At 40.8% G+C, this 17,405-nt stretch overlaps 1 protein-coding gene across 9 annotated transcripts in view; it reads left to right on the top strand.

Moving 5' to 3' along the window:
- TNIK (TRAF2 and NCK interacting kinase) overlaps positions 1 to 17,405 on the top strand; it is a 384,684-nt gene that overhangs the window by 226,631 nt on the left and 140,648 nt on the right. For all 9 annotated transcript variants that reach the window (XM_034998906.1, XM_034998896.1, XM_034998868.1 and 6 more), the window contains exon 3: positions 7,087 to 7,143. In XM_034998906.1, the coding sequence (XP_034854797.1) occupies positions 7,087 to 7,143 (57 nt within the window). The remainder of the gene's footprint in view (positions 1 to 7,086; positions 7,144 to 17,405) is intronic.

The raw sequence follows: 17,405 nt of genomic DNA, 5'->3' as shown, positions 1-17,405 counted from the left end.
AAGAAAGAAAGAAAGAAAGAAAGAAAGAAAGAAAGAAAGAAAGAAAGAAAAGGAAGGGGGGAAGGAAGGAAGGGAGGGAAAGTAGGTGGAAGGATGGAGTCTTTGGTTTTGTATTGTTTTTTTTTTAAGATTTTAATTATTTATTTGAGAGAGACAGAGATAGCAACAGAGATAGCTACAGAGAGCAGGAGCAGGGAAGAGAGGGAGAAGCAGGCTCCCCGCTGAGCAGGGAGCCCAATGTGGGGCTCAATCCCAGGACTCTGGGATCATGACCTGAACCGAAGGCAGACACTTAACCGACTAAGTCACACCAGGAGTCTTTGATTGAGTTCCCTGGGAAATAAATTTTGAGGACAGAGATTGTTGGAAGTATTTTGGGGAGTGCTCTCAGAATCAATACCTATGGGAGAGTGAAGATAGATTTGAGCAGAGGAAGAAATTGAATGCACTGACAAGGCCCCAAGCAATCCCAAAAAAGAGCTTCGGAGCTGGGATGGCCCCTCAGAATTGTTCCATTTTGACATAAATGGTGTAGGCTTTTATTTTCCTACATCTACCAGGCACTGAATACTTGCTGCCTTCAGGTAAGGGGCATTACTTTAGGCAGGGAGCGTGACCTTGGGTCCAGCTATTCTCCTTGGTGAGGGGCATCTCCTGAAGAGAAACAGAAGACTTCCGTCCTGAAGAAGGGATCTGGATGGCACTCCACAGTGGCCATTACACGTCAATCCCTTGTGATGCTGGACCAGTTTGCTTTGTATAATAAGTCTGGAAACAGCTCCTTTAGTATTCCAGTCATTCTCTTTTCCTTGACAAAGTTATAAGAAGCTCCCAACTGCATCTTATCTGATGGTTGCAACCTAGGCTCACCGTTTTCCTCCTCTCCTACCCATTTTACTTCTCTTCTCCTTGGTTAGCATCTTTGCTGGTCCATGTGGCTGACTCGCTGGGGTGACCTGATCTTCATTCCTGAGACATCTGAGGCATGCCTACCATGCCTTTGTCAGGCTTGACTGCTGCTCTTGTCCCTTTACCAAAATTTTGGGTGGCATTTAAAAGAAACCTCTTATCTTCTACAGTCTGAGAGTAGAAGAAGCTGAGGACCAAACCCAGGAATTAATTATCAGGGTAGAAGAAAAAGGTTGAATCCCCAATTCAAGTCTAATTGGGAAGGAATAAGTCTCTGAAGCTTGAAATGGAGACATCCAAGCTGATGCACTTGAGAGCTTGATATCTCCGATTTCCCCAACTCCTCTGAGGCCACAGCAGTGATGTTCCTGTCTTATTCCACCTCCCTGATGATTTTCACAGGTGGCCTTCAGTTGGTGACTAATTGCTCTTGACTTTTCATTGTTTTTCTCTAGTACATCAGGAACTCTTAGCAAAAGCCATCTGATTCCATTTTTTAAAACTACTCTTTCTCCTGGACCTCTCTAATGTCTGAACTGTTGGAGTCACTAGTGTATTCTCTGGCACCTCTATCCTACTGCAGTTCCCCAGGAGTGAACATTCTTATTCTTGACCGTGACACTGCTGCAGCATGCCAGGGGCATGCCAGGAGCCACTGTCACCAGTGATGGGGGTCTCCTTGACAGCTACTCTTAGAGTCTGTTTCCTCAGGCCATTCCTGTCACCGACTGTCAGGTAAAGTTCCCCCCAGAAACAGACCCCGAGATGGAGATTTACATGCAGGAATTTTATTGGGGAGTGGTCTTAGGGTCTACACCTATGAAGAAAATAGAATTGTGTGGAAGAAAGAGTGTAACTGCAATGCAGTCTTACAAAGACCACGGCCATCCCTAGAGGAGGTCAGGAGCTGAGATGGTCCTTCAGTATTGTCCCACTTTAAGACAAGAGGGCTGTGCTTTTCTACTCCCGTGTCAACCAGTCAGTCATTGATTTGGCTGTCTCCAGGAGAGAGTGTGACCTTGGCAGTGCTTTTGTGGTTGAGGCTAATTCCCAGGGCTCGAACTGGCTGAGAGCTGTCAGATGTTTCAGTCTTGAAGGGAGAATCTGAGTGGTGCACTATGGCATCAATGGTAGATAGATAGATGATAGATGATAGATAGATGATAGATGATAGATAGATAGATAGATAGATAGATAGATAGATAGATAGATAGACATAACCATGATATTTGAGCCATGAAAGAATAGCTATAACCACATGTGCTACACTCAGGTTTTTTTCCATTTGATTTGGTTTATTGTCATGGTTCTCTGGGCGGTTTTGTTTGTTTGTTTGTTTTTAAGTAAGTACATGCCCAACATGAGGCTTGAACTCACGACCCCGAGTTCAAGAGTCACATGCTCTAACAACTGAGCCAGGCAGGTGCCCCAGTTTTCATGGCTCTTGTGATGCACATGTTGAAAATCATAGCACTGGATATGATCAGTAGGGTTCGTGTAGGATGCTGTAGAAACACAAAGGTAGGGCACTCACTCGCTATTAGGAAAGTGAAGAAGTCTTCCTCAATAAAGGTGAGATCTAATCTAAGCTAAACGCGAGATGCTAAAAACATTCTACCTGCGTGTGAGTCCTTGGACAGCAGGGAAGGAAATAGTAGGTAGAGTGTCTGCATTTTCCATAAACCCAGTTTGCTCCTGTGCTGTGCTGAAAACAAATGTATTTCAGTGACCTAGAAATGAAAGGACTCTTTCTTCCAGGCTAGCCTCAGGCTAGCGTCTCTAAAGCCATCTTGCTGTTCCTTAGAAAAGAACAGCAATAACAGAGCCAAGACTTCCATGGCTATTTCAGACAAAACCATTGTTTTTCTTTTGCATTCATTTTAGGGAGGAGGTAAAGGGGTAGAGTACTATAATCCTTGAGTGATTTAGATTTCACTGCAGTGTTGAGTTATTTTGTAAAGAACAAGAATCAGCATATATATATATATTTTTTTAACCTCAGGTGTGAGGTAGAAGAAAGGAAGAAGGGGAGCAGGATGTGTTTGGATATGTGTCTGAGGAGGGGGCCAGACCACACTCACCAGTTCTGAGTGACCCCACACCCTTTGCTCTCCTCGATTTGATGCCCATTCTTCCTCCTTCCTTGTGAGCCTGCTTGTTATGCTTGAGGACATGATTGACAATAGGTTTTGGGTCCTACTGGAATATGAATTATGCTTTTTAGTCTAGATTTGGTCTTTTATTTTTGCTATTGTTGATTACTTCAGGAAAAAAAATCTTCTTTCTTTTATTAAAAAATGACTCAGCAACTGCAGTCAAACAAGATATTTTTTTCTAATTTTTGTGGAGAAAAAAAATTTAACCCTTTTGTCTCCCTTTAAAGTTTTTTTTTTCTCCCCAGAATTAAAATTTTTTTTGTCCTTGGCTGAATATGTATTTTAGATTCAAATTTAGATGGAGTCTATGTTTATATTTTTCATTACTTCATAAATGGAAATAAATTAAAATTAGGAGTAATATTAAATTTTCACTTTAAAATTCTCCTGTAATAAAAACATCTTCCCATGTTGCCTTGCCCTCAAATAAAAAAAAAATTTTTTTAAATCCTACCTGAAATAGAGATGAATGGTTCGATGTTTAACTCCAGTGAAGCAAAATATAAAAAGAAGGTCTGTTTAAAAATTTCTCAAAATCTTCACGATAAGAAGTTTTAATTCAGGAGCTGGATGGCCGAAGTGGGAGAGAGGAGAAAGTGTCCTGCGTGTAGGTTCTCATTAACTGTGAGATTTTGGCCTCATCTCTAAAAGGGTATTGGATTAGGCACCTTAGGCTCTTCCTACTCAATTTATTTGTGGTTTTATGAAGTTGCCTCTTTAAACCCTGTCCTAACAATGACTGTGCCTCAGGTTCCTAGTGATCTTTAGGTCAGCTGACTCCCGGCTATTCCCTCAAAGTCAGCCTTAATCTGGATCCTAATTTGGGTTGACATTCTCCAGTGATGTAAAAGGCCCCTCATGCCAGGCGGCCTCCTTTGTGGTCCTCCTCTATCAAAGGCTGACAGCTCAGCAGCCTTCCTATTCCAGAGTGCGGGGACGTCTTTGCCTGGGACTGAGCTGAGGCTGCTAATAGTTGCATCTCCAGGACCTCATTTAAGCCCAACTAGCACCCCGAGGTGTATTATTCAGTCAGCTGTCAGAGCCATCCAGAACTGTTCTTCAGCTTGGGAGTGAAATTGAAAATGGGAGAGAAGTAGGTTATTTTCTTTCTCTGTGTTGCTTTCAATGACATTAAAGCAGTTACTAGAATAAAAACAAAGACAAAAAACAACACCGTACCCTACATTCAAAAAAGTAGCAGGTATTTAATTTATTTCTTTCAAACCAAGAACTGCCCCATACCTTGTGTTTGCAATATGAAGGGGATTGCTTGTATTCTGTCTGCTCCCTGGCCTTAGGCCTGGGCCAAGGGCTAGATGTGCTGGGCTCCCAGGCTACTGGTGGAAAGAACTAGGTGTTGATGTGTCCTTGTAACAAATTATGCATTCCAAGAGGATTCCCTGTTTCTTGAGGACTTAAAGATCAAGTGTAGTGTTTCTCAAACTGTGTGTTGATAGGGGCGCCTCAGGGGCTCCCACAGAGGAAGAGAAAGAGGTGGTGGTCAGAGTAGACCAGACTTTGCTGGTCAAGCCCCTGCTTGAACCGGGAGGATTCCATTTAAGATTTATTTTTCATTTTGGGTACTTGAGTTGAATCTAAGAGGAGTGAGTAACTGGGGATTCAGGAGAAGAAGGGTGTCTTAGGCCAAGAAAACACGTTACCAGAGAGGCAAGAAACAATATAGTACATGTAGAGAACACACACAGTTTTGTCTCAAGGATCCCAGAATAAAAGCAGATGGGAACCTCTCAACGTGGTATGGCAAGTAGAGGGTCGGGTCTCAGTCAGCTGTACAAGCAGGTGTTTTCCTTCATCTGGCTGTAGCAGAACTCTTAGCAGAACTGCAAGTTGAACGGGCTATAGGATACTGACCAGATGCTCTGTATTTGTCTTCAGTTTCCCTCCCCTCCTTTAATGCTTTAGTAGAGAAACAGCCATTGTTTAAGGTATGATTGCTGACCCTTACGTTGAAGACTTGATACAGCTGACCCCTGAACAGCAGGAGTTTGAACTGCATAGGTCCGCGTAGATGCAGCTTTTTTGCAGTACATACCGTCAATGTATTTTCGTTTCCTTATGATCTTCTTAATAACATTTTCTTTCCTCCAGCTTACTTTATTGTAAAAATACAGTATATAAGACCTACCACATACAAGGTATAGATTAACCAACTGTTTTATGTTATTGGTAAGACTTTTGGTCACTAGTAGACTAGTAGGAGTTAAGTTTTTGAGGAGTCAAACGTTATACATGGATTTTTGACGGCCCAGGGATCGGCGCCCCTAACCCTTGCGTTGTTCAAGAGACAACTGTATTCCCACAGAAAAGCTGCTGATTCCTTTGCTAAGGTCATCGTTATAGTATCCTAGACTCTGACTGGGACCTGGACAGCTCGGGAGGCCATTCAGTATTTATCAACAGAGGGCAGACAGGGAAACTGGGCCCAGATGGGTTACATCACCTGTCCCGGATGAACCTGCTGGTCATGAGCAGAACCTGGACAAGAGCCAGGCCTCTGGAATTCCGGTCCAGGGCTCTGTATGGTAACACTCCAGGCCCTTCCCTTACGGTCTGAAAGTTGAAATAAGTAGGAGGGGTTGTTCCCGTGACCATATTGGTTACCCAGTTGATGCCTCCTTCTTTTAGCTCTTTCCTGACCAAGGAGGAAAGGGAGGGAGCAGAATGGGAGGTGGAAAGGTGAAGGAAGTGCTACCAGAATCAGAGTAAATAGGCGTAAAAAGCTGAGAGAGATAAGAAGCGAAGGGTTAGACAGCACCTAACCTATCCCCTCTTCCCAAATATAAGCATCCATGCTTCCATCACCTGCTGTTTACATCCATGACCATGCCACTCCGGCTGTGGGGTGAGCACCCACCACCCTGGGCACTGGGAATACAGCGATGAGACATAGCCCTGGCCTTCATGAAACATACAGCCTGGAATGAAAGACAGCATTTAACATTAATCACAAGACAGGGTCATAACTAATCATAGGCCGCATCTGCGGACATCTCCCACGTGCCAGACACCATCACACACTGTATCCACGTTATCACATTTAGTCCTCACTGCAATACCAGGAGTCAGGTACCACGGTCTCCATTTTCAGATGAAGAAACTGAAGCCTAGAAGGTTAGGGAAGTTTAGGGGACTGGTGTAAGGTCATGCAGCTGGCATTTGAATCCAGCTGATCTTGGAGGGAGTATAATACTGCCTGGTAGCTGTCATAGGTGAAATGTATTTTAGGAGCCACATATAAAATGCATTTAGAAGTGATGCGTATTGACCGTCCTTGCTACCGTCTGAGAGTTGGATGTAGACTTCAAGTTTCTCAAGGAGCAAGTGTAGAGAAAGCTTCTGTTCTGGGGTTGCCCTCTCACCACACCCCATTCTCTTCTGATTCTGTGTGGTTACCACTCTGTGGTGGTCCCAAGACCAAAGAGGCCTGCTTTGGGCAAGTGGTTGCTTACGCGCAACGCTGCCTCTTTGATCACAAATTTGGACTTAGTACTATCTGTTTTATTTTAGGCTTACTTTTAAGATAAAGATACATTTACGATCTCAAGTAAGAGCAGAATACTATCCAGTTGAGACTGTTACCATCCCATATATTTTCGTAATCCAGGAAACTAAAGTTTCTTCACATACTGAGTATTTCCTGACAAAGGGGATAGTTATGTCTCCTCCACGCAGGCCAACCTCCCCTTCCTCCTACACATGCCCTTACCTACCACCTTGGAGAGAAGATAGAACCAAATTATTCAACATTGCCTTTTTTTGTTTAACTTAACAATCACTATGAAAACAAACCCAAAAACTAAGTGATGGAGATGTTTTACAAAGTAAACACTAAATGGAAATTGATCCTTGAAGCGTCTAAAGATGTGTGTGTGTGTGTGTCCCCGTTTTCCCCAACTGTATTCTGTAACAGTGATCTAGGTAATTGATCTCTATAGGTGGAACTGAATGTGGACATTGCTTACCACAACTAAAGTCTTTTATTATTTTTTTTTCTTTACAGGGTCGTCACGTTAAAACGGGCCAGCTTGCAGCCATTAAGGTTATGGATGTCACAGGGGTAACGTATCTTTATCTTGCCATCTCAGTAGCTATATATTTGTGATAGAGAAATTAGTGATAAAAAATCATTTTTCAGAAATAGAATCTTCTTAAGCATCTAAAGTCTTTCCCCACTGAGCTTAACATAAAGCAGTTAAGAGTATCGAACAGCTGACTGGAGAAGACCATGGATAAATCACTCTAATTAAATTAGATATCTACCCACTGCCTTATGTAGTTAGAGTGAATAATGTGTGTTGAAAATTTACATAAATACAACCACGGATATTTGCATATGAAGACAGAACACGGATTTGAAGGTATTAAAAGAATAATACCGAGATTACACAGAAGAGATGGGTCTTAGCAGTTTTCCCAAAGGTCAACCTAATACTGAGTAGATAAAGTTTGTGTAGCTACTGCAATTTGATTAGGCTATTTCACATGAATATTTCCCTCCTCCAAAATATTGACCAAATAATCCCAACAACCAAAAATTCTTTTTTTTTTTTTTAAAGATTTTATTTATTTGAGAGAGAGAGAATGAGAGAGAGCAAGCACATGAGAGGGGCAGGGTCAGAGGGAGAAGCAGACCCCCTGCTGAGCAAGGAGCCCGATATGGGACTCGATCCCGGGACTCCAGGATCATGACCTGAGCCGAAGGCAGTCGCTTAACCAACTGAGCCACCCAGGCACCCCCAAAAATTCTTATTATTATGGAATAACACTGAAATAAAATTTCTGCCCAGATGATCAAAAGCAATCTAAGGAATAGACTTTATTTTAAATAAAATCTCATGCTTTCAATCCTTTTTGCTAGATCTATTTAAAATATTTTAATGCCTTTTTGAGAGTATAGAGCAAAAATCAGACTTGAAAGGACTCACTGGACATCAAAAGCATGTTAATAATTTTCTGTTGTTCTGGGGATTTTTCTAAGATGTCTGCCTGGCGTACATAAAAGCTAAAAGACCAAAGTCTTCCATTCAGCCCGGAAGTGGTTTATTCAATGTAAATAGACATAGAATGAATGAATCACACAAAGATATCAAGAACCAACATACAGATTAAAAAAGGCACACAATATATCTGCTTGTCAGATTTCAGTCCATGTCTTTTCTGGCCCAGTCTGTTACCTTTGATAAGTATATATTATATGGTACCCTGTCTCCCATAATATTAATTTCACTAATGTTCATTTATACCACACATTGTACTGACTTCCTTTCCTTACTTATTATTGATCTGAATTTGTCTTTAAATTATGTTTTTCACCAGCAAAAAATTATTCCCATGTTTATTGGCATTAGATAAAGTACTACTTCTTTTTATTTGTATTTGATAAATAAATACATTTTGATCTATAAATACAGATAAATACATTATTCAAATTTCAAAGGTTGCAAACCAGTTCAAATATTTGATCCCTATTAGTTTATTAATTCACCTGACTTTTACTGAATAAGAAACTGCATGTATATTTTATTAATTACATTTAGGTTCTGCCGCTTGAAACAGAAAACGCAAAATCACAAAGGCTCAAGCACGAGGGAAGTGTCTTGCTCTCTCATGTTAAGGGAATCTGGAATCTACAGCCCAGGGATGTATGGCAACAACGTGGTGGAGTGGCTTCCACACTCAAGGTTTAGTGGTTGTCAGATTTCCATGGATCACATTCTTCGGCAGCAAGAAAAGGGGAGAGAGTGGGTGAAAGCAGAAGGATACAGAAAAGAGCTCCTTCCACTAAAATCTTTCCTACTTGTACACAACATTTCTATTTAACTTCTGCTTTCATTGGCGATACCTAGCTGGGGTATACCTGGCTATACCTAGCAAAGGGAAACCGGGAAATATAGTCTTTTATTCTCCCAATAGGTGCAGTTAAAAATCTGCGTTCTGTTAGACGTGGAGGGAGAATGGATATTGGTGTGATCAGTTAGCAGATCTGACACAAAAAATCAAGATCAGATACTATCAATCTCTATGCAGAAACCCATTATAAATATGGAAACCTTTTACAAAGTTTTTACCACAAAACAAATCAGAATTTATTTTGCAGTTCTGCCAAAGTCATAATACTCTATTTTCCCTGGATTGTATAAGATCTCCACATAATGTAATGCACTTGGCAATTTAACAGTTACTGGGTGTGGACATTCCAAGACCGCCGTGCTATAAAGTTCTGTTGTGCGGTTCTGCGGAACTATAGTGATTTCCACTGACATCATTAATCTCAGTGCTCAGAGTTGTATGTTGATACATAAAGTAGGACTCGAAAGCACTGAATATTACTGTCATAGTTTCTGGTTCTATTTTTGAGACTTTAAGTTGCTTGAAGAACCACTTACTATTGTTAGACCACCTTGCTTTGGAATCAACGCAGCTATTTATCCCAGCATATGTATTTTCAGTTTAAAGAGTATCAATTAGCCTTTCTAAACTGGGTTCCAAAAGAGAGTGAAGCTCTGCAGAGAAACTCTTTTCTCAAGCCTGCAGAGGCTGGTACAGAGCCAAGGCTGTTGTCAGTACATAGGAGAGTCAGTCCATTGCATACAGTGGATGCTTTATGGTACTTGGACTTGATTTTCTTAGGGAACCCTTGTTGAAAGGGCTGGGTAGTTTCCCTGATTTACGCACATCACTGACTATTTTGTAATCACTGACCCTTAACAAAGATAAATATGAACATCACATCAGGAGATAGTTTTCTATTTCCCATGTTATCTGATACAGCATCAGATGACTTTTGTGTCACCCCCTTACACATTACAGTCAGCATAAGATTTCCTTTGTGAAATTTGTGTGGCAGCCTCGGAAAACAATCTATTTCATTTTGCCGTGTTGTCTTTTGTGTATTATGAAATGCTGCAAAAGCTTCTTACCAATTATTATAATTGTGCTCATTATAGCTGCTCTGTTAAAAACGGAGATGAATTCTCAAAGGTCGTCTTTGTTAATTGTTTGCAGTGATCTACTGCAGTTACTATAGTTTATTGTAATGAAATTGATAAAACCATAAGCATGAAATCAATTTTTAGATTATTGTTTTTACTCTACACCACTTCCTCTTTCTTTTCTTAATAGAAACTAGCCACAGAAAGAACTGGATATAATGCTTCTGCTCTTCCGGTTTTAGAGCTGAGACACTTCCAAATTTGCCAATATTTGCTTCAGAATTAGTACTTCAACTCAGACTCAGTCTTTGAAGTTGTTTTAGTTCCTGAAATAATTATGAGAATTTCTTCACTTCGCAGCTTTCTGGGGATTCCTTCCCAGCTGGGTTTGTGTACTCTAGATTTGCCTACAATATCTAAACAAAATTGGGCCCTCTCGGGTGGTGTTTCTCAAAGTGGACTACCAGCTTCTGTGAACTGTCAGCCCTCCGGTGGTATTCGTGAGAAATGCAGATTGCTAGACCTGCTGTAGAATTTCTGGGCAGAGCCTCTGAACCTGCCTTTTCTACAAGCCCCTCAAGGAACTCCAGATTTGTGAAAGTCGGAGGGGCACTTTTCTGGGCTTTTATATTCCCTGCTTCCTGGCCACCCTATGTAGAGAGACTATGGTTCTCTGATAACCCTACAAATAATCCTCATTTTCATTTGGAGAAAAATTCCTGGCGTAAACTAGTCCTTTTACAATGATACCGTGAAGCCCACACAGGACTTAAGGAGATCATAACTTAATGTCATAGGCTTTCAACTTTACAATGATTGGCTCTGATCTTACTCCTCAGGACACTTTGGGTTGTAGTACCAAAGCCACACTCAAACCAAATGAAGTTGAAAATGGAATTTATTAGAAGTCACGTGATGTGATTAGGAACGTCATCTCTCTCTATCGCTGGGCTCTGTTTTCTTCCCCACCAACAGCTCGAGGTTCACTTTCTGATTACTTCATTATTGTTAGTCCCAGCAAAGTGCCAGTCTGAATATCAGCGGCGCAGCTTGGGTCATGTCCCCAGTCCTGAACCAACCCTTGTTTTCCTTCCTCCTTATCTGGATTGGGTACCTGGCCCTGGAACCTATAGGGATTAAGGGTTGGAAAGGATGCTTCCTCAAAGGAAAGCACATGAGATATTTGAGAATAGGGTGGGAAAGTGGTTGAGTAGGCAAAACCAGGAGAATTACAACACTATGATAGTAAATATTGTTGTAGTGGATGTGCTTAAAACCAATTTGGTCCTTAAGTGCCTCTCCAAGGGCCTTTGTTATGTTTCAGCCAAAAGTAATAATAATGGTAACTAACATTGGTGGAGTGATTATTATGAGCCAGAACTCTTTTAAATCCTTTCTATATATTGATTATTTAATCCTTTCAGCAACCTACAAAACAGCTTCCATTAACAGCACCATTACAGAGATGAGAAGACCAGGCATATTAAGTATCCTGCTCAATGTAACATGAACATGGTGGGGTGGCTATCTCAGCCTGAGCGGTTTAACTCTATCCTTGAAGTCCATCCTCTCCACCACATTGCTATTGGTCTCCACTTAAGATAGAAGGGCATTTAGTGTTTAATTTAGTGTGAATTTTTCCATTAATTTATTCAATAAGCATTTACTAAACGTTTGCCTACTAGGAGGATCCATTTTAAACCCTGCTTGACTGAGTTCCCATTTCTGTCTTGCTTATTGAATTCCTGTAACTGAAGCTTATGACCAGGCTCCAGCTCTCTTTGAGGAGTAAAAAGTAGTCTCCCAGGAGCCTCGGGTAGAGGGCTTTGCCCGTAGTTAATGGGTTCAGTGAATGTTTGCTGAAACTGGACAAAAAGAAAAAAAAAAATCTTTTCATCTTGGGTTGTTTGGAAGAGTCAGGGGACACATGCTCTAAGCATGTTTGGTTCCTCCCTCCCAGAAAGAGGCCATTCGGTGGAGTGATGACTAGCACAGAACATAACATTATTAATAATAGTAATAACAACAACAACAACCATGGTCAAAATAAAAATGGCTGAGTACTTATCCTGTGCCAAGCATTGTTGTACTTTGTTAACCATATGTTAGCTCATTTAATCCTCAAAACAACTCCCCTTAGTGGACACTGCTAATATGTTCATTTTACAAATGAGTAACTGAGGGCATAAAGAGCCTGAGTAACTTGCCCAAGCCCCACAGATAGTAAATGGCAGAGTTGGAATTCAAATTCAGCCAGTTAGGGTGTGTCCACACACACCCCCCTCCCCAGCCCAGTTATAGGAATGAAAGTTGAGGGCATACCACTAGAGCTTGGCCTGCAGACTCAGGTAGAGCTGAGATCACACCCTCCTTACTGACTGTGACCTTGGGCAGCTTTCTTAACCTTGCTGAGTCTCATTTTTCTTATCTGTTAGGTGGAAATACAAACATCACCAACTTGTGTTGAGGCTAAAATGATAGAATATATAGTGCCCGGCACATAACAGGTCCTCAAAAAATGATTTTGATTATTAGTCCTGAAAAGATACAGTGAGTGCCTGAATGGGGCAGGCAGTATGAATGGAAAGAGGATTCTAGAGAGGGCCTTGAACTTCTGTCATTAGTAGATGAGAGTGTGGAGATGGCAGCATGTGCTAGGAACTATGCTCCATACCTGGGTTACCTACTTATTAATAGTGTATATAGTTTGACTCAGCCTTGTCTTCACCAGCAAACATTCACTGACCCCATTAACTGTGGGCAAACCCTCTACCAGAGGCTCCTGGGAAACCACTTCTTTACTCCTCAAAGAGAGCTGGAGCCTGGTCATAAAGCTTCAGTTACAGAGTTATTAGTGTTCTCCCGAATAATATTAGGCTTACCCCAAGCATATACAAAATGACTTAGTATAGAGCAGGATCTAGGAGAGAATGTGTGACTAGATTCCTCCAGAAGCTGAAGACTGAAGCCATAATCATTCATTCATTTAGGAGTGGATGGGTGTGTTATGTTCTAGAGGGACGGTGGTGAGGAGAAGAGTCACGAGCACTGTCTTCTGGAATCTTACATTCCAGCATGCATAAAAGACACTTAACAAACAGTTGAACGATGACTGAATCACAGTTCTGGTGAACTTTTAAGGAGTGTGCAGAGAGTATTAAGAGAGAATTTAAGAGGAAACTAATCTATCTGGGCAGTTCGTACGTTTCCTGATAAAGTGACAGCTACGTGAGATCCGAGGATGAGTAGATCTTGGTTCTGCGTTGGTAGGGCTGGGAGAAGGGCATTCTCAGCTGTAGGAGTCTGACCCTCTGGTGGGTTCAACAATGCCTGGGAATCCCCACTGCAGGCCCTTCTGCTGCAGAGACCCTTCTGAACACACCTCTTTGGGACTCCTTTGGGGCTCTTTGGGTGGGTGTCTTTAAAAGACAGACCATCTGATAGAGCACATGATGAGAACTTTTAACAAAGATAAACAAATGGTTTTTTTTGTCTTCACAATACCCTCTACCTTTGGGGAGGTATTTAGTGCTTCAGTTCTGTATGGTATAGAGCATGTAGAACTTGGAAAGCTTCTAGAGTTCTAAAAATGAACAGGCTGAGCTGCCCACTACATGCACACTTACGCATCTCCCCCTATCTTGCCTACAGATTATATATACCCCTCTTGGTGGCTTATGTGTGTCCAGGTCTCTGCACATGGGCACGCACACCGGGTGTATGGCCTGGATGTGTAGGCTTGTCCTATGTGCAAGCACAACATGTCAGAGAGGTGGCTTAGGGCAATATAAGCCACTTCATTTATGGCAGACTTCAGGCAAGTTAGTGACAACACTACGAGGGGTAGCAGTCATTTACTTCTGGGTTACTTGAGCATGGGGTTTTGTTTTGTTTTTTGTTTTTAATTCATGGTTTTCTTGGGAGTCGCCATCAGTGGAGGCTTGGGTGTGAGAAAAAGACACATCGGGCTGCATTAGCTGTTTCTCTGAGGAACAGCATTTCCCAGCAGGTTAGCCTCACGGTCAAGGGCAGCACTGCAGATTGGCACTTGCATCTGGGGCTATCCTCGTTTCATTTCAGGAGCATTTCAGGGCTCCTGTACCCTGGGCATGTTGCTTAACCTCACCTTGTGGCTAATACCCCTTCTGTCATAAAGTTTGTGTGAGAGGTGAGCAGAGTTATTTATAAAGAAAGCATTTGAGAACAATACGTAGAACGCTATGTTCAGTGTGTATTATTATTATTATTAGTGTCTCTTGCAGACATTTTTCCTTTTTCTCTCGGCCGTACCAACAATCCCTGTAGGAGGCAACATGCCACACCCCTTCCAGCTATAGGGTCTTGGCAATCACTAGTTTTCTGCTAGAAAAACGGTTCCCTCCTTAGTCACACCGCATCATGCTTTTCTCTCTTCCTAAATGGGTAACCCCTATAAGGCCTTCAGAATTCAGACTCATTCTGGATCTGTTTCCTTTGATCTGTAAAAGTATAATTTATAGGTGTATAACCTCACCTTGAGATAATTTGAGGAGATCCATACATGCTTAATTATCATTTAATTTTTAGTACATTTTTATATTTAATAAACTGTGATAAAAAAACACAAACCTCAAACTGTATGCTATATACCAACAAACACTGGAATATGGCAACCTCTTAATTTATACTGCTAGGTTCCTCCATTCGTGTGCAGAATTTCATTCAGTAAGAAGAATTTCCACTGAAATTTCAAAGCCTTCCCTTTAAAAAGAGAAATTTGCAATTACTTACCTTAGGAATGTAGGTTTTCTCTCTCCTTTGGAAACAAAACAAAACTGAAAATTAATGAGATATTGAAGCTGATATGTGACTTTGTATTGCTTTCAAAAACTAATTTTGTATTCACTAAAAGAGCTTCTTTGTTGTCACTGATTAATTTTGTAACGAGATATGACATAATTAAACTCATAAAAATAAATGTTACTGATTTTAAAAATCCAGTTTTTGTTGATGCTCTATGTTGCCATCCTGAATAAAATTTCTACTGGAGGAAGGGATTTCACTATTACAAATTATTTTAAAACATTTTAAAATTACATCCTAGGAAATGTCAATAATCCCTTCACATTCTAATGCCTGTGATTCTTTAACAATAAATTATGTTCACCTTTGTGTCATGTTCTGTCAACAGTGAAGTTGAGAAGGTTGGGGAAGTTAACACAAACACCTGCCTAACGCCAGCAAGTGCTATGGAGGGCAGCAGAGGCGGTTCCAACCGGTCTCCACACCCCTAGGGTGAAGTGGCATTTATGAGTCTCTACATCTCACACTTTCTTCTGAGTTCAAACTGACCAGTCCCTTTGATTATTACAGGAGTTACACAATTTTATTCTTGTCCCATGGATTGAGAGCTAAATGCTGGGCAAACTCTTTGTTATAAAGCACATTAATATTAAGTATCTTATTAATTCCACTTTTCAATCCTAGCATATTGTAGATGCTTAACGTATATTCCCTGTGTCTTAAATATGCAACTTAAAATCTCTCCTTTGTCCCCTGATATCATTCATAAACAAATACTATTGTGTGCTAATGAGTTTCTTTAATTGGAGGACCAAAGACAGGTTTCTCTTCATCCCTGGCTTAAAATGCTCCCAGACACTTCCTTCATGATTAGCAGCTTTAGTTTTATCACCATGGGTAACTGTTCTTCTGTCTAGGAGTTTTCAGTATAGAATTAAGAGCATGGCTTTGGAGTCAGACAAATCTCCCCTTGAGTCTTAGCTTTAACATTTAATATACGAATGAACTTGGGGGGTTACTTAACCTCTCTGAAATTCATTTTCCTCACTTATATGGGATCATTAAATCATCTATTTCACAGAGCTGTTTTGTATATTAAATACACAGTTTCTGGTACATAGCGAATGTTACATAAGTTTGGCTTTGGCTATATTTTCTGACCACAGTATCATATCATTATATGATAGCATCATCAGAGGTAGTCAGTGGCCTAAAAGCATCTCCTGGAAGCATCCATTTCTTTGCATTTGAAAACCACTTTGTCTTACATGGTTTGCCATCCTCCAGGAGGCCAGTCCTGGCTTCTCACACGGAAGGTTTTTCTGCAAGCAATAAGAGAGAGCTAGCCCCAGTGCGCAAGTAATTTTCCAGCTTCTGCTACATCACATTTGCTAATGTCCCATTGGCCAAAGCAAGTCACATGGCCGAACCCAGAGACGAGCAGAGGAAAAGGACTCCCATCTCTTCATGAGGGAGGCTGCCAAATATCATGGCCTTTCCACCCCTCCCCCACCCACATCTAAGCAATAAATAGATTCCCATGTTCTTGAGAAAAAAAACAGTCTTCTTTATTTTGATAATAAAGCTATGTTTAATAAGCACTTGATAATTTCTAAGCCTGAGAGGTGGTTTAAATAGATACTCTTATTTTCATTCACATAACTGATATTTAGAGAGTCCATATGCAGTGTCTGAGGGTACATAATGAATCAGCTTGGACTAGATTTTGAAGTCTCATGACTGAAGTAATGGTTCTTCCTAGTGTACCAGACTTGGCTTATTAAAATTAGTCCCTCTTAAAATTTGTGACAATTTGGTACCATTACTTTGTTTTTCATTATGACCCAGAGGTCATTAATTTCCCGGTGGGCTTGATCCTTTTGCTTAATTCTTAAGACATGAAAATAATCCACTTACAAAACAGAAGACATCCTTCTCTTATAACTTTGTAATCTAACTCTAGCCTCTGTTGTTGTCTTTGTCTTTTTGAAAACATTATAACTCGTGCTTTTCAATAGCCATGTTGTGAGAGGGTAGACTGCTTGTCAAGTGGTTAAATAAGTTCCTGTAGTTACTAGTAAGTGTGTCCCTTTCAATGCCACTGACTTTCTACCACCACTGCCCTAGACTAGAAATTGGTATAAATAGTAGCCTGATAAAATGCATGCCCACTTACAAGGTCCTATAAGATCAAGATCAAGGTTCTGTGCTAGAGCTACATAATCATGACCCACAGTGGTTCCATAATTGGATTTGGAAACCGTGCAATTTAAACTAAAATTCAAGATACTTTCATTCCTGCTCTTCCACCCTTGTTACTATTTATTTTTTGGTTGACAAGATTAATAATAATGTTTATTTTCTATTACACTTTATAACTTTCACATACTTCATTCAAATATCGCAAAAGACTGGGGCATATAATAAAATACTATTATAAAATCTGTATCTAATTATAGAAGAGAAAACTGAGGTGGTAAAAGGTAAGTTACTTTCCTGGGATCATGGAGCCCAAAGAGAACATGCACCCCACCTGCCCACCCTCATTTTTCTGACTCAGTGCATATGTTTTCTTCATTTTCATATTGCCTCAGTTTACCTTTGC

This window comes from Mirounga leonina, unplaced genomic scaffold, assembly GCF_011800145.1.
Source record: "Mirounga leonina isolate KUSES-001 unplaced genomic scaffold, KU_Mleo_1.0 Mir_115, whole genome shotgun sequence".
Lineage (NCBI taxonomy): Eukaryota > Metazoa > Chordata > Mammalia > Carnivora > Phocidae > Mirounga > Mirounga leonina.
This window is presented reverse-complemented; position numbering and strand designations above follow the sequence as displayed.